The following is a 26,723-nucleotide window of genomic DNA, read 5'->3' as shown; positions in this document are numbered from 1 at the left end:
ACAGACAGAATCGTTATATGGTCGAACTCCAGAGAGTGCAGCCTGGGACCGTTGTCATGGCTACCACCATACAACATCATGGACGTCAATAACAAACACGGAAATAAGACTCTCCACTCTTCCAGTGTGTACAAACAGCGGCTTTTAAACACTCATTACTCTCTATTGGCTTCCTGTAAACAGTACTAGAGCAAAAAGGCCTATTCGGTTTTCTGCTATCAGTGATGAAGCTAAAAGAGGACTGTATCAGGCAAAAAAGCATCCATCATTTTCAATGCTAAGGCTGCACGACCGAGGGAGGTATTACTAGCTATACTGACATACAAAAACAAACAATAATTTGCAGGCTTCCCCGCCTGGTTCCCATGCCTCTGCTGTAGAACCGGGAACGGAAAATCCTGGGAGAGAGAGTGAGACAGCAAGTCATACCATAAATTGTAATAAAACAAAAACTAGGGGGGAAAAAAAGAAAAGAAAAGAAAAATCTAGGAAAGACAGGGCTTACAGTAAAGCAATAGGCAGCACATTGGTCTTTTCCAAAGTGTGAAAGTGGGACACACATCAATAGGACAGAGCAAAGCGGCAGTATGAGTGCCACAGTGCTGCTCGCTTGCTGTCCCTCATGACTGACTGCTAAAGCAATCGATTGGTGGGAGGAAAGTTGGGTGAAATTCCAGCTTCACACAAGGCACACTGGTGGTTTACCACACCGTCTCCCTGAGGAAGCTGCCTATTGAGCCTTACTTTGACTAAAAACACTGAATCTATACAGAACGACTGGCATTTAGAAACTGTGAGCAGACCGTATTAACTGAAATACAGTAGACAACAACCCCCTAAATCTTCTAGAGTTTTTGTAAGAGAAGTAGTGAAGAATGATGAATGTATTATTCTTTTTAGCAAGTTCTTTTCACTGAATCAGATGAACTAGTCCACAAAGCCAGTCAGTGGTATGTTTCTAGTACAACATCATAACTCACTGCTTAACTATAATTATACAATGAATTTTGGAAGATATCAACTAGCCAGTCACTGTTCCCTGAAACCGTAGTTAACTTTTTTGCACATCCGTCAATCAAACCACGTTGGTTCAACACTAACTGCTCCTAATGATGTTACCCAAGTGATGGGGCAATAACTTGAATTAAATTATTGGTTTGAGATCAAATTAAATGTTAGATATTTTTTAGATAAATAACTAAAATGGCATCTGTGGATGACTTGAGGAATCTTTGAGGAAACACTGGATCGTTGAACTCTGTTGATAGAGACAAAGCATATGGCCTTGGTTGACTAATGATGCCTTTGGAAAATGTACCCCTTAATAAATGAATGAATGAAGATTTTCAGTGAATAACCGCATAAATTTGAGACTGTTTTCACGCATAGCTCTCAGTAGACTTCATAAGACTTGGAATAAAGGGCTTGAGACATATATAGAACATTTATGGTATTTTCGCATCCTTTTTGATGTCTGAAAGCCTATGCCTCTGTCAGTTTAGTCGCTCTTTTCCATGTAGTTACAACCTTCATAATTTCTCTTTAAATGTTCCACTGAAGAAAAAAAGGGTAATTAACATTTACAATGACATAGAGATGTTTAAATAATGACCAAATTTATTTTCATAAACTGTTAATTTAATTATGCATATTTAAATACTACTTCCTTTGAGAAAAAGATCAACTTTTTCAGCCAGGGCGTAAGACAAACAAGTCAGCCCTCTACAAGGCAATAAGGGTTTTTTAGCTAACTATTCATGAGTGACGAGAGGATGTCCAGTCAACAGTCAAAAGAGGATGTTGATGTTTAGAGGAAAAGTTCAACCTCTAGCCTTGAAGTGAAAAGGGATCTCCTCTTTGCACACCATCTTGGTCAACAGCTAGATAGAACAGTTAAGAGGTAGATTTTATTGACCATTAGTGGGACGAATTGATTCATATATTACTCAAGTTTGATGCTCAACACACATTTCTGCAGTGCACATAAATGCTAACTGATGGGTTTATTAGCAACTTCATCATATCAGCGCATAGATGAATATAATTTCCTAACGGCATGGAAGCCGCGCAATTTCAAGCCCTGTGTGAATTTTATCACACAGATTATGTACCTGGCAATAAAAACACAACAGTAGAGACATAATCTATAATTTTTCACATATTCAAAGCAACTCATGCTTCACATGAGCTTTGATTAAATGCTAAACAGTTATAAAGCCAGTGTTCTCAAGAAGGTTTTTTGTGCTTTTTGCACATGTTGTAGTTTTGCAAGAGCAGTCATCACAGACAACAATGCCATTTTTCTTCAAGCATAGAGAGGTAGGTCATCGAAACGGGACTAAAACGGAGTGATTAGATCCTATTACTATGCTTTTGACCTCAGGCCAAGGAAACACCAAAATGAGCTGTTGTTCTTGCACCAAGGCCAAAAGCCAGTTCAGTGATACTTATTTTAATTTCAGCTCAGCATCCAATCAGATCGCCTCTCTTTTTTCTTTTTCAGATCAGTGCTTTTATCAGGGGAATGTTCTGGTCCCCATACTAGCAGAAGGTATTTCCTCATATCAAAACTTGATCTCAGAACATTTTGGCAGCTATGGTAGGGAGCTGAGAGGAAAAACAAGGGTCCTAAAATACCCCTAAACAAGATCTGTGGCTAATCGCATTAATCACATGGGTCTTTCATCCGAAACAAATGAAAAAAAGCCTGTATTGTCCAAATATCATCCTCTTTGTGGCCACAGTGGTGAACAATGTGTATTTGTAACAACTAACAGATCTGCAAAAGTGTTCATTTTGACCCACTTGTGATACTGCCCCATAATCTATAAAGCAAAACACTGATCTGAGCGCTTCCCGGGAGATTCCAAATTCTAGACAAGAGGATCAGTAAAAAAAAAAAAAATCTCTAGGCATTAGAGAACCATAATAGAAGCATTTCTAGTCTGTGTGTTCAACATGTGGATTCGAAAGATAATCGTAACACTGCATAAATTCAGCTCTTTTGTTTGTTATTTAAAATTTAGGAGCTTCAGTCGTGTAGATTTGTGTGCAAAAGATAGAGGAAACAACTGAATCCTGCTGGGAATGAATAAATGGAAGAGAAAGTGCAGTGAGAGAGGAGAAAGAAAACGTCTCCGGAGAGGTGCAGGCGAAAGATCAGACTCGCCAGACTTCCCCTGGAGTCTAAAATTTCACTTATTCTTTTGTTTATTGTTTGGAGGCAGTAGTGAAGCTACCAGTCACCGCTCTTTCATGCCAGTGATATGCAGGAAAGTACTTATTAGACATACAGACAAGTAAAGGCTGATTTTAACATTAACCCTTTGAAGTCGATTCACGCGTATACGCTTAAAGAGCCATTTTCTCAATTTCGTAATTAAAATGAGCTGTAACTCAGTGAACACTCAACGAAGAGACATGAGAGATATATCTATAGAAACCTTGATATGGTCTACTTTTAAACGTTTAAATGCTACCGAAAACAAATATTGTGAAAAAGTAATCCATATGAAAACAATGCGATGTCTGTTTTTCACGTCTCTCTTCATTATCTCTAATGTGACCACACCCCCACACTGAACACGCTTTTGAGATTATAATGTTCCACTGAAGCGAGCAGCTTGAATACGCCCATGCAGAAAACAAAGCAGCAAGACTGTTCTTCAAGTTTTTTATTTATTTTACTGTTTGCTTCGCGATGGGAGTAATAAGACATATTTCACCCCAAGAAGATGTGATGGGGATTACCTCCGGATTTGTGTTTTGGATTTCCACAGAAAAAAAAGAATGAAGCGGTTTTTTCAGCAGAGATCATAAACATGAGTAAGTATTTTTTTATTTATGTATATACTTGTACTAGTTTTCACATAACGTGTAAACATTTTACTAGTTAAGACTTTTTCCAAACTATAATTCCTGACTAAGTGTACAATCAAGTGAAACATTATGAAGTTTCAATAACAATATAGCCTACACTATACCATTCAAAAGCTTGATGTAAATAATAACAATGTAACAAATAAATGTAAATGTAACAAATGTAACAAACAATGCTGTTCTTTTAATTTGTCCCAAAAAACAAACCACGGCAGGCTACAAGCTCCAGTTCTCAAAAGTCCTGGGAACAAATGTTCTGTATGTGTTTATTGGCCTTATTCAAGTGATTAACAATTTTTAGTTTTTTACTAACCACGCATAAAAATTGTTTTCTCAAAAACAAAATAATGTACATACATGCTGCTCACATATTATTATAGCCAAGTTTGTGCTGATTACAGTGAGATTAGACTTTAGCTAAAAGTGATGATTTGAAGTTAAAATGCAGTAATGATGGATGTGTTCACTTCATAAGACATTAATAGATAGATTGTACTCGAGTGAATTACTTGTTGATTACGGTGTTGTTGTTTTTTCAGCTGTTTGGACTCTCATTCTGACGGCACCCATTTACTGTAAAAGATCCATTAGTAAACAAGTGATGTACTGTAAATGACTAAATTAATCCAAATCTGTTCAGACAACGAAACAAACTCTACACCTTTGATGGCCTAAAGATGAGTGAATTTACAGTAATAACTTGCTCTTCAGAAAAGGGAAAAAAAGGAAGTTTTAGATGATGACATCACCTATGCCGAGCAGGCTACTAGACAATAAAATAATAATGATAATAATAATAATAATTCCATAGCTATCCATCCAAAGCAATGTAATGCCCACCTTTCACAATCCAATCAAATACCAATTGATAAAGATAAAAAAAAATCCCCCACTGAACTGCCTATTTCACTAGGATATGTCAAATAACAGTTCAAGTACAGTGTGTTGCAATCAGCAACTCTCTCTGACGACACTCTGATCTTGGGAGAATATCCACCTCTAGACGTCCACCCTCCTAAAAGCAACATTAGCGGCAGTGAATAGAGTAAACAAACCTGACACTTAAAAGATACACACTTTCTCTGCCTTCAGCAAACTTACACAGGGGTTTGACTCGTCCTACACGAGCAATCAAGCAGTGAAAGTAGAGAGATGAACCAAGTAAGTAGTATAAAGAGAGGAGGAGACGCTGTCCCACTTTCATAAGCCTGTGATGAATAGCGTTGTCGCTTCGCTTTTGCTGAATCCAGAAATTCCCAACATCTGCGGGTGGCTGAGAATCGTAGGTTAGCTGGGCTCATCTGCTTGTGCATACATCTTTCCTGATGGTGGTGTTTGTCGGGGCTCATGAAAGCAAAGTGTGAAGATCCCCCAATCCCAGCGGCCTACTTAGTGAACCAAAGTGCTTTTACATACATACTCCATTATATCAGACAGAAATGGCTCACCTATGACAGCCAACATATTTCTTCATTATTTAAAAAATTATTACAGGTGACCAAAGGACCCTAAACAATAATGCACCAGGGAAAAGTACAATAATAAATGACATGAACATAGATGCACAGCTTCCTTGAGTATACAGTAATTCTTTATTTATACAGATGAATTATACAAGAAGGCGCACTGCTGGTGTAAAAAAGCTCTCATGTGGCAAGATTGATACTGTGCATTCAGCATGATGGGAAGGTTTAAAAAACTTTAAATTAAACTGGCAGATGGTGTACACTCAGACCATTCCAAGCTTTCAAGGGACACAATATGGAGAAGTGGTATAAACTCTAAACTTAAAAGTCAAACACACTGTCAGTGCTCCCTTTTGTGTTGCCGTGCTTGTGCCTGCACACACTAGCATACACAGATGTCCTTCTGCTGGATAACAGAGCTGGAGTTTTAAAAAGAATAAATAAAAAGGTAACTGTGACTTGCAACTTTATATCTCACAACTGTGGCTTAAAGTCTTGACTGTGGGATATAAAGCCAAACTGAATGAGATTTTGACAAAAAAAAAAAAAAACATGCGATTGTGTATCTCAGCATTGTGACTTCATATAGATTCAGATTTCAGATAGTATCTGTGTAAAGAGAATAACATGCCTTCATCATGTTATAAAGAGGTAATGACTTTTGAGCAGTTGAAATAACCACAAAATCTAAACACATGCAATTCATAAAATTCAACAAATAATTTTCCTCAACTCAAGTATGTGTTTATTAAATATTTTGGTGAATCTGATTATCTTTTCAGCTACCAATAAGATCTTAGTGCCCTTAGTTTAATTGAACACATTTTTACCATGTTCATTTAACAGATTTTTCCATTTTACCATTAGCATAATTCAACAAATTAGCATTTAAAAAATAATCCATCTGCACTTATTTACACAGGATCGCATTCTGCTTTTGAAGAGATAAATTCTTTGCCGAAAAAGAAGCAGGAAAAGAGCACATCCGCGTGATCCTACCAATCGTCAATGAGAAGTGTTTGTGGTTTTTAAACTGTTCAAACTATTTAGAGTCTATTATCCATGCAAATTACTATAGAAAACTGCTGTGCACTTATTCATCCTTCTCTCTTAAACATTTATCTCCTCCTGAGAGCTTTAATCTGTTCTTCCTCAGAGTGAAATTTATGCTGAGGCATCTGCTGCCACAACCTTTATTGTCACTGCTACCATTCAATAAATGGGAGTGGGAAAAGTACAAACACACACAGCTTTTCAGCTTCCATTGCACTGGGATTCTGGCACATTTAAACTGTGTGTACACACATCGATGAGAACTGAAACCTCTCCACCATGGAATCGCAAAAACATATAATGATTTAGGCTCTCTCCATCAAAAACGCTCACATAAGCTCTTTAAAGGAGGAGGAAATCTTAACTTTACATGGACACATGCAACTGACTTCCTGTCAGACTGGATAATAGTGCTCTGAGGCGTGTCTGTGTGCTTTTGTCTCCACCTGTCATCATCTCACAGTCTCATAGGTCACATTAGCACCTATCCGTGCTCTCAGCCTTAACTCATCACACAAACAAAGGAGGTTGAAGACAAGTGAACCATTCATTGGGAAAAACCATTCTGCATAGATCTCAAAGAAAAGATATAACGCATCAATTTCAGAACCTTGTCAAGGTTTAAAAATCAATAAGAGGGAAGTAAAGGGTAGAGCTCCTGAAAAGATGTCAGCAGTATCTGTTTTTTTTTATTTATTATTTATTAGAGATACTGGGATTGTGAATATGGCTAAAGTTTCTTTCGCATGAGTCACGTCAAAGCTGCACTGAATTCTGATCGAAGTGTCACATATTGGTGCTCAAAGTTCGAGAAGTTTCATCTTTAACCCCGCTGATCATTCAGACAACCAAAAATTTGCCATAAACAATATTTGGCTTAGCAGTGCCAGGTCCAACTTTGCACCCAAGTTTGTCATTTTCACATAATTGAAAATAATGGTGTCTGTAGTGTACAAATCAACAAGGTTTTAACAAACTGTAAACCTTTTGGCATACATATAACTATTTAAATGTTTGTGGTCAGTAAGATTTTTTTTAATGATTTTTCTCTTGTGTTCGACAAGGCTGTTTTTTTTTTTTTTTGATCAAAAACACAGTGAAAACAATAAATTAGTGATTTTTTTTTTTTTTTTTTTTTTTTTTACAATTTAAAATAACTGCTTTATATTTATATATACATATTAATAATATATACAATTCAGCTTTGCCATCATATGTTTTTTATTCCTGTGGTGGCAAAGCTGAATTTTTTAGCAGCCATTACGTCTTCAGTGTCACATGATCCTTCAGAAATCATTTTATCTTTCTTATTATTATTCATGTTAAATACATTTGTGGTGCTTAATATTTTTGTCAAAACCATAACCAAAACAATTTTTTTCTTGGTTTCATTTTTTTTTTCAGAATTATCTGATGATTAAAAATAATAATAATAATAATAATAATAAATAAATATTTAGTTTCACTTTTGATCAATTTAATGCACCCATCCTAAATAAAAGTATTACCATCATCATTTTACCATTATCTTACCCTAAAATGTTGAACAGTAGCATAAACAAATAAATAAATTATCATTCAATTAACAGAATTAATGATTTTACTATTATTTTACTTTTTTTTTTTTTACAGACACACATAGATATAACTTTGTAGAGAAATGGGAGATGAAAAGAACATTTTGGCTTACCAAAAGTAAAGGAACTAAACATCTGAAATGAAGAACAAGCAGAATACGGTCTAATGTAGGCTTTAAATGTTATAAAAGTCTTGAGAGTGAAACAGTCCAGAGCTGGACATGGCGGTTATTTGTATGAATTGCTCAAGCCAAGATTCTTTCCTGGTGTTTTCTCAAACTGAGATTGTCAATAGAGATGTCAGGCTGATTGACAACACAATAAAAACTAAAGGCATGGGCGGGCTTGCACACCTCAAATACACTCTGTGAGGGAAACCATGGCAACCAACACACAGAGAAAAAAAATCATTAAAGGTAGAAAAAAACAAAGAAAGAGAAGCGTGTGCAAGAGAGAGAGAGAGAGAGAGAGAGAGAGAGAGAGAGAAAATAAGGCAAGAATCAGTTTTAAAAAATGGAAATTGTCATCTCTTTGACTACTCTGGCTGGGAAAAATAAGAGCACACCACAAAACAAAAAGAGGGAGGTGATACTGAGCAAGAAGTGAATGTGAATGATGTTTAGTGTTTAGTTAATGCACACATAATAACTATATTGGTCACAGGCTTCATGCTGCCACTGACCGACCAGCTGTGCTGTTTTCATCCCAAATCTATCTATTGTAGTTGTGTAGGCACAGTCTCTGATGGCACGCCCATAGAGCGCCTACAGTCTGTTCACTGACAGTCTCATGCATACTGCACAAAACTGAAAAACACTTGTGAAACTGCAAGCTCCAATCAGTCTTCCTTTACTGCAACACTACTTCAATGGAGTCAGGGTGCATGGGTTTAATCAGGCTGTCGGGAAACAAAATCTTTCTGCACTGATAATCGGAGCATTCCTACTAATCATTTTGAGGCACTACCTGACTTTTAAAGCTTAGGTTTGTAAGGTTTTTTTACACTATACCATATTTCTTCTAGGTGCTCTATCCTGTCCATGCACAACCTGATCAGTCAGAGTGGCTTAAAACATAAATATGGTTAGGGAATAGAAAGAAAAAAGATAAAGAGGGAAGACCGGGAAGTCTAGGCAGCTGATGCATAGTAATTGGCCGCTGTTCAGGAGGACATTCTCCTCTGAAAGGGAATATTTTTTGAGCACTTATTACATAAATGACTTCCCATCAGGTCAGATGAGCGAAAAGTGTGGGGATACATCTGAGAATGAAGAGTTTTAATAGAATAATAAAATAAAATATTTCAACTAAAAAATAAATATAAAACATGTAAACTTGAAGAATACTTTTAAAACCCCACAAACTCCCCCTAAACCCTCTAAAAAATAAAACCGGAAACACTTGAATATTTAATATTTAAAATAATTGTAAATAAAATGCTTTTACAAATTAAACAAAGATTAATTATAAAAAACCCTCCCAAAATAATCCTCCCCACCCCCACCCCAACAAAAAAAGAACACCATATGCCTAATGCAATGTCTAAAGATGCTGCCAAGTGCACAATCTACTGCCCTGCTCATTGTGTGTCCAGATCTCCTAAAGGGAACTGGCTGTTAGCTAAATAATTCACATGCTTTGTAAAAGCTCTTCAGTGCACTTTCAGCAAGTTATTAACTGTGCAATTTGTCAATGATCATGTACAAAAAAAAAAAAAAGTATAGTGGAGAGAAGTTATACGGTTATTGTTTACCACAATGTTGCCCGCAACTATTAAGAGCAGGCCTCCTATGAGCCATCATTATTCTAGAAAGCCCACAGCACCTCCTAACCACAAAACACAATGATATTAGCAATTAAATGGTAGTAATGAACACTTAAGAGAAAATGATTTATTTAGCGAGTCATCTTAAGCTCTAGACACTTGAAAATCTGCTCAGCCAACCGTTTGTCTTTGTGGGATTCAGAGGGAGGGAGTGTGTCACATGGTCTGAATCTGATTTGCAGATTGTCTCTCTTTTGTGTGCATGGCAAGCTGGAATTTTTTTGTTCCGTGAGGCATGTGAGTTAGGGCTGCTACAACTAATCAATAAATCTGATAACTGATCACGAAAGTAACTGACATCCAATTCCACTAACAATTAGTCAGGTCTTAGTCGGAGCAATATAGAATACATAGGTGGTTCCCTATATTACCTATTCCCTACATTACTACATTAATATAGTCCAGTGAATGAGTGGATGAAAATGAGCGAGTAAATTCACTGAGTGTTGCAGAAGTGCTGCGGACATCATGTTCTGCTGCAAGATGCAGGAATTCATTCAGCACAATGTTCACGGTGCATGGGTATTCTCTAGCAGCTAGCTATGTACACTGATTGGACACACGTTATTGAGGACATCAGTACAAATGGCTATTCAGTAAATAGCTATTAAATTACTTTCAAATAGTGCACTATATAAGGGAATAGGGGGCGATGTCAGTCATAGCCCTAGAGACAGTTATTCTTTAGCATTCCAACCACTAGCATGAACCTCAAAATTATTCCATTGACTAAAACAACTTTTTTATGGGGAAAAAAAACAAACAAACAAACAAACAAAAAACAGATGAAACCAGCCTAAGCTGGTTTTATGCATTAAAAAAAAAATCATTAATATGTATCAGTTATAATCAATATGTATAAACATATCTTTTTTATAAATAAATAACACATATAATATTTGGAAAAAGAAACATTCCTTTCTTTTCAAACAAGGTGCGTCCTTAATCGCGTACTTATGCACTAGATGACGTTTTGTAGTATAAATAGTGTGAGTAGTGCATCCACACTAAAAATTCCAAAAAGAAAAAGTGCACTTTAAACACCCGGACGACACACAAAAACGAAGTGTGGAATGTTGGACACTTCATGCACTCAACTGTCGCAGCTTTAACTACATAACGAAGGGGGAGGGGCTATCAGACACCAATTATGAATGACAAAATAACCTTATATAATTCATGCACTACATGGCTGAGCACATAGTGCATAAGTATATAGTGTATGAGTGCATAGTGTACAGTGCATCATTTGGGATGCAGCTTCAGTCTTGGTTAGCAAGCCAACAGCTTAGTCTATTAGCTTAGTCTAATGCTGCGAACTGGTTAAAAAGGCACATTTGGTGAAAAAGTCGTCATGACATTTTGCCAAGTATGGTAACCCATACTCGGAATTGGTGCTATGCATTTAACCCATCCAAGTGCACACACACACACACAGCAGTGAGAAGCAAACACACCGTGAACACACACACTCTGAGCAGTGGGCAGCTATAGATCCAGCACCCGGGGAGCAACTGGGGGTTCAGTGCCTTGCTCAAGGGCACTTCAGCCATGGGTATTAAATGTGGAAGAGAGCATTGTTCATTCTTTCCCTCCCACCTACAACTCCTGCCAGCACCAAGACTCGAACCAGTAACCTTCGGGTAACTAGTCCAACTCTCTAACCATTAGGCCACAGCTGCCAATTTGGTTAGATAGAACAAAATATGATAACACAATGAGTGATTGTGTACGGGTCGACCAATCTGGTTCCGTCCGTTAAAGTTAACTTTTTCAAATAATTATCGCGGTCCCGGACAGTGAGTGACCTTAAATATTCAGATAAAGCAGATATATTCAGCAACAATATTCAAAACAAGCTAAGAAAACTCGCTAGCTACCGTTTATTCAAGTGTTGAGGGGAATCTTTCTGCCTCCAGCTAAGCCCCGCCCACACAAATACGTCACCTTGTTTACCAACTGTAAAAGGGTCTATAGTATAATGTAATGTTATGTAACATATCATATCATATCATATATATTATTTTGCCACGATGCCTCTGCTCTCTTCCAGGTCAGCATATCCACCAGTGAGGACAGTTCCAAGGCGGGAGCACCCCTGGGGTGTTCCCCGGACACAGACCGCCCGAGCGACTGCACAGCACTCCAATGATTACACTCTACAGGACAAGATAAATGATGTGGTGCGACCGAGTCTGAGGCCAAGGCGCTCATTTGCTTCCCATGAGACAGTGTGTGTACAACACTACACAAGACTGTGGCCTTTTTCATCTTCTCTGACGTATCAAAGAACGCTCCCCATACATGTGTGATTTAGTGCTCAAAATATTGAAGATGTCACTGTATATCTCTGTAGCTGTAACCTCTGAAGGCCTTGATGTTTTGAATGATTCACAAGGACAAGGATGTAAGAGGACACATATAAAGTCAATATCATTAGGAGAGGTCGAGTTTGATGGCGGGTGTAAAATACGATACCCTCTAAAGGCTCTGTTGTATCTCATCCACCCCCAACAACACAACTGACAGAAATCAAGAGGAACTCAACTAACAGACAACCTTTGCCTGCGAACTCACAGCCCACTTGTCACTTTAGCATCGCCCAGTTCCATACTGTCCCCTTCTTTATTCACGCTCATATCCTCTGGACATTCACAAACTCCTCTGTCACTCCTCAAGGGCCTCTTATATTGCTTCAGATTCAATCCAGTCAACTTTCTGTTGGTCAATGACACAAATTTATGTGAAAAACTTAAACCTGTTGCTAAATATGTGTTGGGAAATCTTTCACCTTCATATGAAATTCTCGATTGCATACTGTAGGTTTCCTATTTAAATGACTGGATATTGCCTGCAAAAATTCACCAAAAACAGTAAAATGTTACCACACATTTAGACCTTTATTCATGGATCCTCTAGTGGCGAGTGGATCAGGAATTCAAAATATAAAAATATACTACAATATTACATAAATAATACAAACATAACCAAGGTTTATGCAATAACTATAGTATATGAACACAGAATGCCTCTAAAATGCCAGTGCATATATTATTATATTATATTATATTATATTATATTATATTATATTATATTATATTATATTATATTATATTATATTATATTATATTATATTATATTATATTGATATCTGGTCACCCTACTGTGTCTTAAATATGGAGAGGATTTTTTTTGTGTGTGTTTTTTTTCTGTATTCAGGTTCCATATTTGCTATCTGCTTTTAAAATAAAGGACTTTAGGACCTGGAAGACTCTAGTGTATTGCTACTTATATTTAAATTAAAAGCAGATTTCTCTTTTTCTTTTTTCTGTTTTGAGAGAGGGAGGGAGCAAGTGGGAGATGTCGAGGGGGTCTGGAACTGTTTTTGTAGCCACATCTTGTAGGAAATCCTGAACAAAAAATGTTAACAAGAGACACGAAAACCACGAGGGCTGTGTCTCCCCTACTCCCCCTGACTCAGTGTGACAGCAACACGTACACACGAGACAGCTCTATCAGGAAAAACACACACAGGCAATATCTATTTGCTGTATCTCCTGCCTAATGTAAAGAACTGAACATTTAAACAAACTCCCCAAGGTCCAAAACAACTCCATATAACAAGATTACAACCCCACAATGAATTTCCAATAAAACACAGGGTGGGGGGCTCGTAGGGAGGAAAGGGGCATAGAAAAATGAAACCAAAAAGCCAAACACATGGGGGAAGCCTGACTGCGATGACTAATCTAGGCCAGATTACAGACGCCATTGTTCAATTTCTGCGTGCCAGGCCTCATGGGGAGATGATTGCTTAAGATATCCTCGAACTAAACGCAACAGATCAAAACCAAAAAATCTAAACCGAATAAACCATAAAACATAAGATGAATTTTCCACACAAGTGCAAGTGAGAGATTTTGAAATCCCATGCTAACAGCAAGCGGCCTGGTTCTGTGTGACAGCTGCACAGAGTCAACAGCCCAGCTCTGTTTGTGGCCGTTTTGTCTTGTCATAATCGCCAAATCTACAGGACTAACATCCTCCCATTCACAGCAGTAAAAGGTTAAGGTTTCCCTTTTTATAGCTCTCCCACTGCCGCTCGCATTACAACACGGGCCTGTTCAGGTAATAGCATGACATTCAAATGTAACGTAGTAGCTCCCAAATTTCGCTTGCTTATTTGTTGCTGGTGAGGACGGCATCACCCAACGCTATTAGGCTATAATGGTTTGGAAGCTGTAAATGTCACTGTGGCTTTTCATCAACTACAGGAAGCAGCAGCAGGACTGCGAGACACCAAAACTTCCCCCTGATAAGTTGTCTTATTATTAGAGATGATAAGGGCAAGATGGATCCCAATAAAACCAATGAAGCTTTACACTATAATTACTGTACAATGCTGGAATTCTGGGAAGGTTTCCCCAGGCTTCCACCCCCTACACTCACTTTTTAGGTGTTGGCAGCATTACGGCAGGAGAATATTGAGGTATGCTGCTTGGGAAAATTTTTTAATTTCAAGTTCTGCAGGGGATTGCTTGGACAAGATCAGGACAATAATTATTAGAGCACAACAGGATTCCTTTTAACCAAGTCACATCAGTTTTACTGGACTGGATGGTGTAGTTTTTTTTTTTTTTTTTCATTTTTTTCTTTTGGGTCAAATGTGCTTTAAACATACAAGCAGATGTTTTTGATCTCTCACAAGGAAGAACTTCATACCGTGCCAGCCGTATACAGCTATACTTTCAGCTTTAAAGAGATATTTATAACCTAAGAGGTTTTATCTCCAGTAAGAAATTTCTTTTTTCTTTGCCCAGACTCTGGGTTGAGTATCGTGACTGGAGCTGTGATGACACCGGGCAGGTTGAAGGGCCTCTAAGTGTGGTGATGAGGGGAGGACGCCACTGATAAATGTGCAGGTCAGTCCTGGGGTCTATCAACGTCACCTGCTCCAGCCAAAAAAGCCATGGCCAATTGGACATCCCAGCTTGGGACAACAAAAGGAATCACGCCTCACCTCCTGACAAGTCACATAGCACAAATACCTTCGAGCACGTAAACACAGGAGTGGATGGTATCTGCTATCTTATCAACATTTAATGTAAGAATCCGTTCAGAAATTAAAGTCTAGAACTATTTGCATTATAATATTATTTTTACTGACTTAGTCATGGCTGTCATGGAATTAGCTTTCATTTATAAAGTCTTATTTTCATGTTATAGCCAGTATTAAAATTCTATACTATTTAATTACATTTTATAAATATACATATGTGTGTGTGTGTGTGTGTGTGACAGAGAGAGAGAGAAAGAGAGAGAGAGAGAGAGAGAGAGAGTGTGCGTGTTTGTGTGTGTGTGTGCGAGTGTGTGTGTAAAGCTACATTAAACACTAAAAGCTAAAGATCAATCATTTTAAAAGCTACAAGAGAATTGCCACCAGAAGAGAAAGGTACCAAAATTATAATGTACTGCGTAATAAGCGATATTCATTTTGAGATTAAATAACGATTACAACTAACAGCTACTAAATTATTAGTGGTTTCAGAGATTAAATGAGGGTTAGATGACAACAAAGTCATTGTAAATGTAAAAATTACAATTTATAACATCTAATTTCGACATTGAACAGTTAATATACATTTAAATATGGCGAGGTCAGATTTCAGAAAAAATATATAATGCTATATAAAATTGCTCATACCAGATTTTGGACATACCACACACCTCTACCAAACACACATGAAAAGACTAAACCACAGCATCGATGTCTTCTCTAGTGAAAAACACTGAGTGAGTCTTCCCTGTGGATCCAGTATTTTTAAGTCTGTTTTTGATGTTGTAGGTGTAAAACTGCTCAACAAAATTGACCTCAAAGCAATAAAGATCACAATTCTGTATGTTTCTTTCCCATGACTATTGAATCAACAGAAATAAATATAATGTGCTAAGTTTTAACGTGCAGAGGAAGGGGGGTGTGTGAGAGGGAAAGGAAAGGTAAAATCGTAATGGTAATAAGACTTAAAGAAAGTAAACACAAGTGGAAGAGGTAATGAGCTTCAGAGGCCGTTTGGGAATTCGGTAAGGTGGGCCAACATACATCTCACCCCTACTTTCCCCAGTTTCCCTCTCTCTCTTTACCCCACCTCTCTTGCCTCATGCCATTCCCCTCACCTTCTCCAGTCCCCTCCAATTCTCTAATGAGAAAAAGCTGGTAGGAAAATCCTGGATTGATTCCTATATAAACTTACAGACATCTCACGGAACAGCCCAGAGAGAAAGAGAGAGGTAGAGATAGTGTTGAGAGGTTGAAGACTGGCAGGGGCGGCCATGCAAGAATAGTGACAAAAGGTAATATAGAAAAGAAATATAGAAATGTGTTCAAAGAACAACACAAAAGGCAGAGCTTTCCAAACGTCTGACATTTTGATAATAATGGGTGTTTTTCAAACAACCAATTCAGCTTGATTCATTCCACCACCTTTCTTTTTTCTAGTGTGAAATCAGGTCAAATATACAGACAGATTATGATGAGTAAATATTCCAAATGAAGCAGTTGGATATACTGATTGTCGAGGAAACTGCCCATTTAGAAACCCACCAGGGTAAACAAGTCTAAACGCATGCCTTTTATTTTTGGAAACACTTTATATGCAGAAATACACTATTTTACCATCTACATAAGTTATAGACAATTTTATGTTGACAAAAGTGTTGGGTTAACCAAATTCCAACTAATTCATTATCAAGACCAGCAGAGTAACAGAGACAATTTTCTATATGAAAATGTCTAATACACAAGGATTTAAAAAAAAAATTACAATTTCGCTTGGTTATAGATCAACCAAGGGCAAATATATTGTGCAAATTTATTTGTAATTATTGGCACAAGTCGATAATTTGTTCTGATTGGGTCATGTATCTGACTTCTATTTTTGCAGCATAAGGGACTTTAATTTCCGTCAACCACTAATTTAGCTTATATAAATGCATAAAAACAGAAATTTTAACACAGCAATGTATTTTGCACATGCTGTACACTATTAGAGTACAGATCAGTTTGGTTTTATTTTAAAAGGGTCTGACTTCTCATACAAGGAGGTTTATGTGATCAAATATCCGACTTCATCTTCATTTGGAAAGCTAATGTTCAAATATATTTTCCAGACAAGAAAAACGGCCTCTACTGTACGGGCAAACAAGAGTTCGGTATTGAGGCCTTTAGATACAGCACAGCATACAGCACCAGTGGCTCTCAGCTGATAGCAAGACATTTAATAGAGGACTAATTTAAAGGACAGACTAGTCTGGTGGTAATTATAACTTCCCTTCTTGTTCAAATAGGGGGCTTATAGATGTCTGGCTTTGACAGGACACTGTAATGAGCCACTGTACATTAATTCACAGACTTGGCATATATATGGGATTCAGCCTGAAATGTGTAATGGGGAGGGAAGCCTTAAAAAAGGGGGAAAAAAATAAGGAAAAGATGGAATTATGAAATATTGAACACAGAGAAATGAAATGATGATTTTCTGCATGGCAAAATTGGCTTCATTCCTCCGGCTTAAGCAGCTTTTTATGTTTATGCTCAGTTTCTGGTTGTCAAATGAAGGAATCAGGGTCTAAATTGTGATTAATTGACAATAGTTAGTGCAATGATTGCCTCCAGAGTCAAAATCTGTCTTCATAAATCAACAGCATGAGCATTTGGCAACAAAACCACCAATTATAGCAGAAGTAACAATGCATAAGAAACAGAATGCTGCCAAGCCAAGCACATTGGCAATATTCTAAAAGTACATAACAGACAGTAGCAGGACGTGCCAGTAACACAAACAGTTTGGGAAAAAAAAGTGAGAGAGTAACTCAAGAAGGGATCATTTCCTAATGAACAGTATTTTTGTATGCTCTCTTGCACATCCTGAAACACATATAGCTGATGTAAATCACATATTTGGCTCACAAGCAATGTCGATTTGTGACAATACGCAGGAGTTCTTTGGTAACTAATGAGCATCAACAGCAGGTGAAAAGGATTCAGACGGCATGTTTTCACCTCATGTTTCCAGGTCTGGAAGTTCTGGCTGTGCTCAGTGGTAGAGAGTCAAGTATGACACCATGGAGAGGAATATTACCATAGAGCTGATGACATCAGTCAGGAAGGAGGGAAGGATTTGTCTAAAAAAGTTTTAAATTAGTTAAAAATTTCTGTTTCAATAAATGTTTCAATTTTTATTTTTGCTGTCAATCAATAATTTGTAATCCTATTAATTGCAATGAATTTAATTATTTTGCGTATGCAATTAAAACAAATAATTCATACTATTTGCATCATTATAGATTGATGCATAAATAAAATTTATAATAATATGTATTGATTTAAAGTTCAATTAAATGTTCATGTTATATTTTGGTAACATTTGTGGGCTAATAAAAATGTATCTGGTAATATGAATGTCGTCAACTTGGAATTATACAATTTCTTCTAGAATTCTGAGCAGCTTTCATTTCTTGAACTTCAAAGTTTTTGCATTCCATAGTGATATGAGAAACAAGTGTCTTTCATACATCAGTCCCAAAATGTACACAACTTAAAAAATAACATCAAATAATTCAAATAAGAATATTTGAATAACTAAAACTTTTTATATAAAAATTTCATAAAGAACATTATAATTCCAAGGTGATAATACATTGACTGTTGGTCCTTGAATCGTAAGAAATCGAGGTATATTTTAAGGTATCAGCAAATATTGTATTGTAAATACTCTATTGTATTGTATGTCAGAACACATCTTGATATACTTGATATACATGTATAAGTGCTATAACAAGAATCAGTTAGCTTAACACAGTACACATAGCAAGGGCTTTAAATAATAAAAAAAATAAAAAGAAATCAGATAGAATAGAAAAAGAATAGTTATTAATGGTAACACTGTTTTATTATTTATTTTGTTTTAGAATTCAGCACACAAAATTGATGTGTTACATTGTAGTCCTAATAAATGTTTATGATATTCCATTAATAGTCATATATAAGAACAGATTAGAACCAGTCTAAACCCAGTGATCTGACAACAGCTACCAAACTGAAATATCCTCTGTGTCCTGAGAAGATGTCTGCTGTCTGCCCAGGATTACAGTTAGGTTTGATTTTTCAGTTATCACACTAAATCCACAGGAAAAAAACACAACTGAGACTAGTGAGGTGCTTAAAAGTTAAATGCAAAGCCACATAGTGTGTGGTTTTACTATGGTCTTCACTGAAAAAAAAAAAAAAAACGTTTTAAGAAGTCCAAAATCTACCACATGCATTATCACATGCTTAACTACTGACCTTGTTTTTTAAGGTCTGGAGATGGTCTTGAGACTGAAAGAGCTACTGTTGGGTGTGTCTGCAGTGTCATCACAGATAGTAGAGCATGTTGGAGATGACTGATAGTGTTTTGGCCATGTGCAGAGAAAGTTCTGTGATGTCTAAGTCTATAATGAGGATGTGGAGTGGCATTTTGGGAGATCTAGTAGCTTAGATGGAGTGAGGACACAGTCGACCTAACAATGGAGGTCCTGTTGGTTTTTCATGTGATTTTAATAATGTCATTATTCTCTCGTTTTCTTATAGAATTATTTGCATTAATGTTTCATACATTATTTAGTGCACTGATGTGTTACAGGATCCAGTAAGATTTATGTTAGATGCTATTAAATAAGTATCTTTGATGTTAACCAAGAGAGTGTAGCTCAGCTGGAATTTTTATGACAAATTCAAATAGAAGTTGTTACTTAAAAAGCAGAATTGCATGCAGAAGCTTATCAGTGTTTATAAACTAAAGTCTAACTGAAGACTTTGTTTTGCTTCCTAAAATTGCATCAGCAATCTGAGCATCTTGCTACACAGATAGTATCACCATGGCACATAATTCTCTCATGTAAGCATTTCAGAGGAATCTGCAATTTCCAAAATTGTTTTCTACAGTATTTTTAACAGTTTAATTGATGGGGAAATAAATGCTTCTGACATTGATACATAGAGAAAGACCAAAAACACACATCTACAAAAACATAATTACTAACTGACTGCAAACTCTCTGCATAATATATAAATATAATATATAAGGTGGACAAAAAAAATCTGCAAATCTACATATGAATCCACTTAAGTTTAGACACAATGTGAATGAATTTGCAACTTTTTTTTCTCTTTTTTCCATTGAGATCACTTTTGGGTCTACTGAAAGATGCCTGAGTTTAAGTTTTTTTAAAGTACAAGTGTGAACATCCCTGAAGAACTATTATTATTTGTATTCATTTTATTTTTAATGTGACCAAAAGCAACTGTTCTAGTTTTGTTTGTGTTGTTTTCTCCCACAACCGCTGAACTTAAATGAGCTGCTGTTTAGTAGAGCTGCACAATATGGTTAAAAAAAATAGAATAAAAAAACAATTTGAATTATAATGATGTGGTACAATAAACAATTTCTATGGCTTTAATGAAAAATTGGAGGACAAACAAACAATAAAAAAGAAAGTTCACATTGCAATTGGACAAGTGGACTGATATCTTTATGCTCACTGTACTTGTGAAAGTGTTCCAGTCTACTTTTAGTTATTCCTTAAGGTGCAATTTCTATTGGTTTTCACTGAATTTGTAAATTAACTTACAGTGTCAAAGATATCTAGAAAATGCAAAAAAAAAATGCAATAATGTGGAACCTGGAGAGCTTTGTGTTTCAATGCACATTATATACAAACTGTTACGCATGCAACACGTGCAGAGTAGGGCTGCATAATTAATCGAATTTCTAAATCGCGAGAACAATTACTGATGCAACAATTACGTAATCATCAAAATGGCAATTAATCATTCAAAGTCCATTTATGTTATTCTGCGTGCATAATATGTTTTTCCATTGTTTTAATTTTAGTTTTAGTATAACATTATAATACAATTCATATTTTTCATTTTATATATATATATATATATATATATATATATATATAATTTAAAGAAGAAACCAATCCGATTTATAGTTGACATTTGAGACTTAATATTACAGAAAAGTACTAAAAGTTTGCCAGTAAGTTTTTTTAAGCTTGCTTATTTTCATATTAAAATATGGCATGCAGTTGCATCAAACAATGGTATAAACATCATTCAATGTAAATTGTGCCAATCGTAATTAATAATCGCCGTTACAATCTCAAGGGAATAATCGACAGTTTTGACTATTGTCATAATCATGCAGCCGTAATGCAGACTCTATAATATTTGCATAATTAAAATCACTTATAAATTCAATAATTCATTATTTATATAATTAAATCCGTTTAATAATTTAAATAGATTACTGTTTCAATTTCAAACCAATGAACTATCTAGTCCCAACATTCAAAAGAAGACTTTCAAATGGAAGTATATTTCTGAGTCGCCCAAACACTCTCTCGCTCTCACACAAGCATTCTTAAGAACACACAAATCACACAAACACTCCCAGAATGCCGAAGCTACATGCTGGAGGTTCCAGAGAAAACCCCATGACAGAGGACAAGTCAAAGGTTCAATAAGCTAGAGTAACACTCAAGGGAGAAAAGATCTAATGACTGACAGGATACGAACACAAAATGATGAATCACAAAGACTGCAGAATCATATACTAATTTCATACAGACGCACAAGGACTTAAACTCCTTCATTACTTGCGAATCAATAAAACAAAGAGACTTTTTTCATTTACTGATTGAGTGATCAACTGACGCACATGCCAAATTCCAAATGAGATTGTCAGACGATGCAAGACGGACAAATTCGAAGTGGAAAAGTGGAAAAAGTACAAAAATGAGCTTGTCCAAAGAATCTCAAATAGGGCAAACACTTTTACTTGCTTCCAATGGGATGAACGGAAGATCGATCTGAGATACTTTACAAACTATTAAAAAACAGTGACCTTTATCTAATGGCTACAGAGATGTATTAAAGGTCATCTATGAAGACTATACATATAAATAAAAGTTCTCTGATAATAATGAGCCCCAGAGATTTAGAACCCACTCCACAACACAACAATGATCTAAAAACAGAAATTGCTGCCCAAGGAATCATTACATGAGACGGCACCGTAAGAGATGAGCTGTCTTGACACATAAATCTGTGATGCACGGGGGACACTCCCATTTAAGCAAATGCCACTGTATGCTATGTTTTGTTCCTGTATTTTGGAATCAGTATCACATTTGACTGTATTACAGTTACTTTACCTAACCACCTTTTCATATTTTTTTTAAATCAAAATAAACAGCCAGCCTGTTCATTGATCTCGACTGGACGGTGAACAGATTGTGTGTGCAGCTGTGCAGCATGATGATTCAAGGAGAGGGAATTCCACATCTTTCTCTTGACCACAGTTAATAGGATCCCTTTTGGCTCAGTCCTCCTCGCCTAAGCGCATGAGCACACTGAACTAACAGAAATGCGGCAGAAACAGTGGCATTTAAGAACATGAAAATGCAATGGCAAAAACAGACTTTACTGTATCATATTTGAGGATACCAAACCATTTGGCCCAGAGAACCACGAGGCTCACTCACACCCAGTGGCAGTGTGTTTCATAAGCAAGGCTTATGTTTTAGGCATGTGGGCTTGTCTAATGGGGGAAGAGCGTGAGGAGGTTGAGAAACAAGAATGGGGGAAAGATGAGTGTGTTTGATTGGGCAGCCATTCAGAGGCCACAAAGCTCATCATATTTCCTACTGAAGAAAAACAAAGCATTTGAGCCCAGACATCACAATCACATCCAGCCAGCTCCTTCGATCCAAAAGAGCATTCTTTCCTTCGGTCGAGGCTGCTGCGAGACCGTCGAAAACCAAACAGATCACCTACACCCAGAATCAGTCATACTTGCAAGTGCACACCTCTGACTCACACATGCAAACCACATCCCTTCCTCACATGCTTGCAATCAGGTCCGTTTTCTCCTCTTTCTGCGAAATGACTGGCAGCTAAACAAGGAGTCCTCTTAAGATACAAAATGAAATCATCTCGCTGCTGCGGGGATGAGAGCTTTAACAACACCCTAAAAATTACAGTCATTAGGACTAGATAGATGTGACTAATCTAAACCACTTGTTAGGTGCTCCTACTGAAAGCCAAGCGAGGATTGATTGGTTTACACTTAAATATTGGCTATTGATTTCTTTTCAAATAGATCTCAGAGGGAGTCATTTGGATCCTTCATCTGATATTGTAAAAAGTTAAAAGTAATGGACTTATTGCCATGAAGATATAGACCCAATGCAATTTATGCAGAATTTTAGGCACTGCCTACACAATTGTAATTATAGCAATTCTTAACTATTTTATGTTTTGCCAAATTGGTGGCTAATTCCTACGATCTGCTTATAGTCATGATGGTCGGGTTTAGAGGTGGACCTCAATGCTTACTTATATTTAAAAATTGCACATTTTCGTATGAATCACATCATACATATCCACCTTGTAAAATACTTGTTTTCTGTTGAGAACAGACATCCCATTCGCCATTTCTTTATACCATGATGTTTAGTAATTAGCAAATTCTGATGATTTAAGGTCTTTGTGTGCACAGTCCTTTGCTCAAGTAATTCAAGACAATACAAGGCAAATAACTTAACTCATCAGTGCTAATAAATGGGCTAATGTCATAACGTGCCTCAGAGTGATGCCTTGTTGGCCAGTTAATGGAATATAATGACTTTCCTCAGCTTGTTTGTCATACAAACGCACAAAACTGTGTTAAGACAGTTATGAGCCTCTTGAGGCAACATTTCATGCTTGCCAAGACGCATAAATTCTGCAGGATCATGTTGTCCTTCACATCACTATCGGAATTAAAGCACTTTCATTTGTAGCTTTTGAACTATCAACACAATGGGGACTTAAAAATATGTGTGTGTGTTTGAGAGTTTTTTTTTTTCGCGTTTTCCCTTATTTCCAAAGAAAACAACTTAAGAAAGACATAATTATTAGCTATTTAATGTGTCGAATACGTTGTTTTCAAACCTCAGACAGCGCCCGGCGGCGTTCGCCGGAGCGCGTCCTACCTGAACAGGTGAATGGCATCCAGGTGAGGATTTGAGTTTGAAAGGATATGGATTGCAAACCATTTTCAGACACCAGCTCCTTGGGCGCGTGGTCTGCTTCAGATAGAAAAACACAACCGGTGCCAGAGTCGGATAGGGCAAGGGTTCCCCGCCGCACGCGGACGCCTCCTCCGCGGCTGCTCCAGCTGCGCTCTCCCGCCTCTCGCCTCCATCAGACTCAAGCTCACTGCGCTCCCCGCCACCGGACAGGTCGTTAAGTCGTATAAAAGTCCTTGGAAGAGAGGAGCTACCCTCTGCTTCCCTCAACTGATGATCCTCGGATATATTTCCTCCATCTTCAGCCATCATTCACCCCCTTGAGGAGAGAAAATGCAAGCATTACCAGCTACACAATTTAAATATAAATCTTTTACGCAATTATGAAATGTATAAAGAATATGAACGATTAAAAGCCATGGTAGAAGAGCATACATGTCTATTTTATGCAACCTACTCGTTTGTAATATATATATATATATATATATATATATATATATATATATATATATATATATATATATATATATATATAATTTATGCGTATTATTTATTAACGTCGGTACATTTGAACAAAAGAAGAGTAGGTTATATTATATGAAAGGCAGGAATTTTGAGACTATTATAATTTTACAGGCTGGTATTCAGTAATAAATTGATGGAACTGTAGCCTACTACGAAAAAAAAACAAGACACACAAACAATACGATATGGTACTTTGGTGTCCTGTCATTAAATATATCCTTGATTACAAATAATAATAATAATAATAATAGTTCTACATTTTGAATAAATACAAATTATGACTTACTTTAAAACTTGCTACCATATTTTAAAATGATTGCACACCATATAATGATCAGGAAATGAGCGAGATTCTGTTTTAACAATAATTCAGGCAAATATTCTAAATTTTGATTTCTTACCTGTAATTGCTTCTGACAATGTGCCCAAATCGAGCTTACTCATCGCATGATCATTTCTGTTGCAAAAGCAATCCAAATGATGGTATTGAACAGGATCAGTTGGAGCTCGCAGGCTGAGTTTCCAGGTGGCAGTTACAGCGCAAGCAGGTTTATGGGCATCTCAGTGACTTGTCTTGGACATCATGCCTTAAGATTTCAACATTGTATAAAAACAAGGCAAGGTCCTGCAAAACTACTTCCCGATCCTCAATTGTGCGCTTCGCTCGTGTTCTCCGTGTGCGCGCACTTAAAAGTAATGATCAAAGATTACAATTCAATGTTTTGTTCTTTTCTGTTAGATCACCGCAGGATCTAATGCTCAAAAGTATTCACAACAGTGACAGTTATAGATCCTTAGACAATCAGTAAAATCCTTCAGAATCTTTTCTAAAGCTGCAAGCAGTGATTTTCTGGCTGCATATGAAAAAGAAAAGCTTAACCTCGTGTTGAAAGGATGCGCAAGAGAGCTCTCTATGCTGAAGTCTAGTCTATTATTGCGAAAATTCACAAGTCTTCAGTGATTCTCCCAGTCGGCAAAACGGTCTATAGCACGAATCCGCTCATGCGAACCAATTCACAGCTGGATTCGGATTCAACTTCCAATCCCCGCCCCTTGAAGGCGCGGCCACCAATCAGAGACGACAATAACTCTTCCTCTCTTTTGATTGCATTAAAGAAATGTCAATCAACATTGTACTAACATGTCTGGTGAAACAGCTGGAACCGTATTGTTTACACTGAGCCAATAAAACTAGGAAGAGTTTTGGACCAGACTAAAGACGCTATATAAATCAAACATGTTTATTTTTGCAAGGACATTTTATGTCAAGGCTTAGGCTACATATGTTAAGAACGATCAGTGCAGAAGTTTTCAAATTTGCTGACGTCAATGAACACTTCCTAAACTGTATGTACATTTCAATGAATAAAGACTTCCCAGTGTGATGGAAATATTGTCTGGAATATATTTACTTTGTTTAAAGGTGCCATATGCAAAAATTGAGGTAAAAATATCCATAATATGACCTACACGCATCAAAAGAATGAGAAGAAATAAGGGCGATGATGTCATAAAAAAAATGTCAAGTTATAGTGCTGCAGAGATATCAACCTTAATTAGCATTAGCATTACTAGCCCCGGCCCGACAGGTGTCGTAATACCAGTTTCGGCCATGGGAGGCGGTATCCGGGCAACATAACCACCAGCCAACCTGCAATACACGAATAACTCGCGCGGCTTGTGGGCATGCCTGAACCTGAACTACAGCCCAGTACTTAATTTCAGTTCAGGGAAGAGAGAGAAAGGATGACTCAAGCCCTTGGCAAGAGACCACCACCACCCGTTACAGGGAAACAACTGCGTTCAGAATCACAAATCAAATCCGATAAGAAAAGGAGCCGAACCAGAGTAAACATCGGCACTGCTTTTAATCACTGGAGACAACTGATGCACCTGAAAGAAATGTTAGCGATGGCTAACCGTAGCTGCATTTGATAATTAGCTAGCTATAACTTAACGTTACCCATTTTATTATATCATAACTAACCTGCTCTGTCTAGTTTGTTGGTCTCCGTGTCCTCTTTGCTTCGTGGTTTTTCTGTGCGTGAAAAAATTGATGTGTGGCGTGAAAGCGTGTGAAAAGAGTCAATTGCGTGTGTCTCACGGTGAATGCTTGAGGGTTGGCACATTAGTTCCTAAGCAGAATAAAGGACAGGTTGATTATTGCTGTTTAGCGTTTGTATTAATCTATGATGTGTCCCTGTTTGCGTACAGGGACATAAAAAACTAAATTAAAAGTGATACATGGACCAAGGTGTCTGAGATTGTTAATTTTAAGTA

General features: G+C 37.0%; 1 protein-coding gene across 6 annotated transcripts in view; it reads right to left on the bottom strand.

Annotated features, from left to right (window-relative positions):
- LOC113070166 (voltage-dependent T-type calcium channel subunit alpha-1G) overlaps window positions 1-25,453 on the bottom strand; it is a 175,081-nt gene extending 149,628 nt beyond the window's left edge. For 3 of the 6 annotated variants that reach the window (XM_026243382.1, XM_026243381.1, XM_026243383.1), the window contains exons 1-2: window positions 24,845-25,453; window positions 23,932-24,237 (exon numbers count right to left, since the gene is read on the bottom strand). In XM_026243382.1, coding sequence (XP_026099167.1) covers window positions 23,932-24,230 — 299 coding nt within the window. In that variant the 5' untranslated portion in view covers window positions 24,231-24,237; window positions 24,845-25,453. Of the gene's footprint in view, window positions 1-23,931; window positions 24,238-24,844 lie in introns of those variants that run through there. The other 3 variants (XM_026243379.1, XM_026243378.1, XM_026243380.1) reach the window with 1 other exon arrangement.
- Window positions 25,454-26,723: the final 1,270 nt, after the last annotated feature.

The sequence above is a fragment of the Carassius auratus genome, unplaced genomic scaffold (genome assembly GCF_003368295.1).
Source record: "Carassius auratus strain Wakin unplaced genomic scaffold, ASM336829v1 scaf_tig00003219, whole genome shotgun sequence".
In the NCBI taxonomy this organism is placed as follows: Eukaryota; Metazoa; Chordata; class Actinopteri; order Cypriniformes; family Cyprinidae; genus Carassius; species Carassius auratus.
The sequence above is the reverse complement of the archived record's forward strand: the minus strand, read 5'-3'. Positions and strand labels throughout refer to the sequence as shown.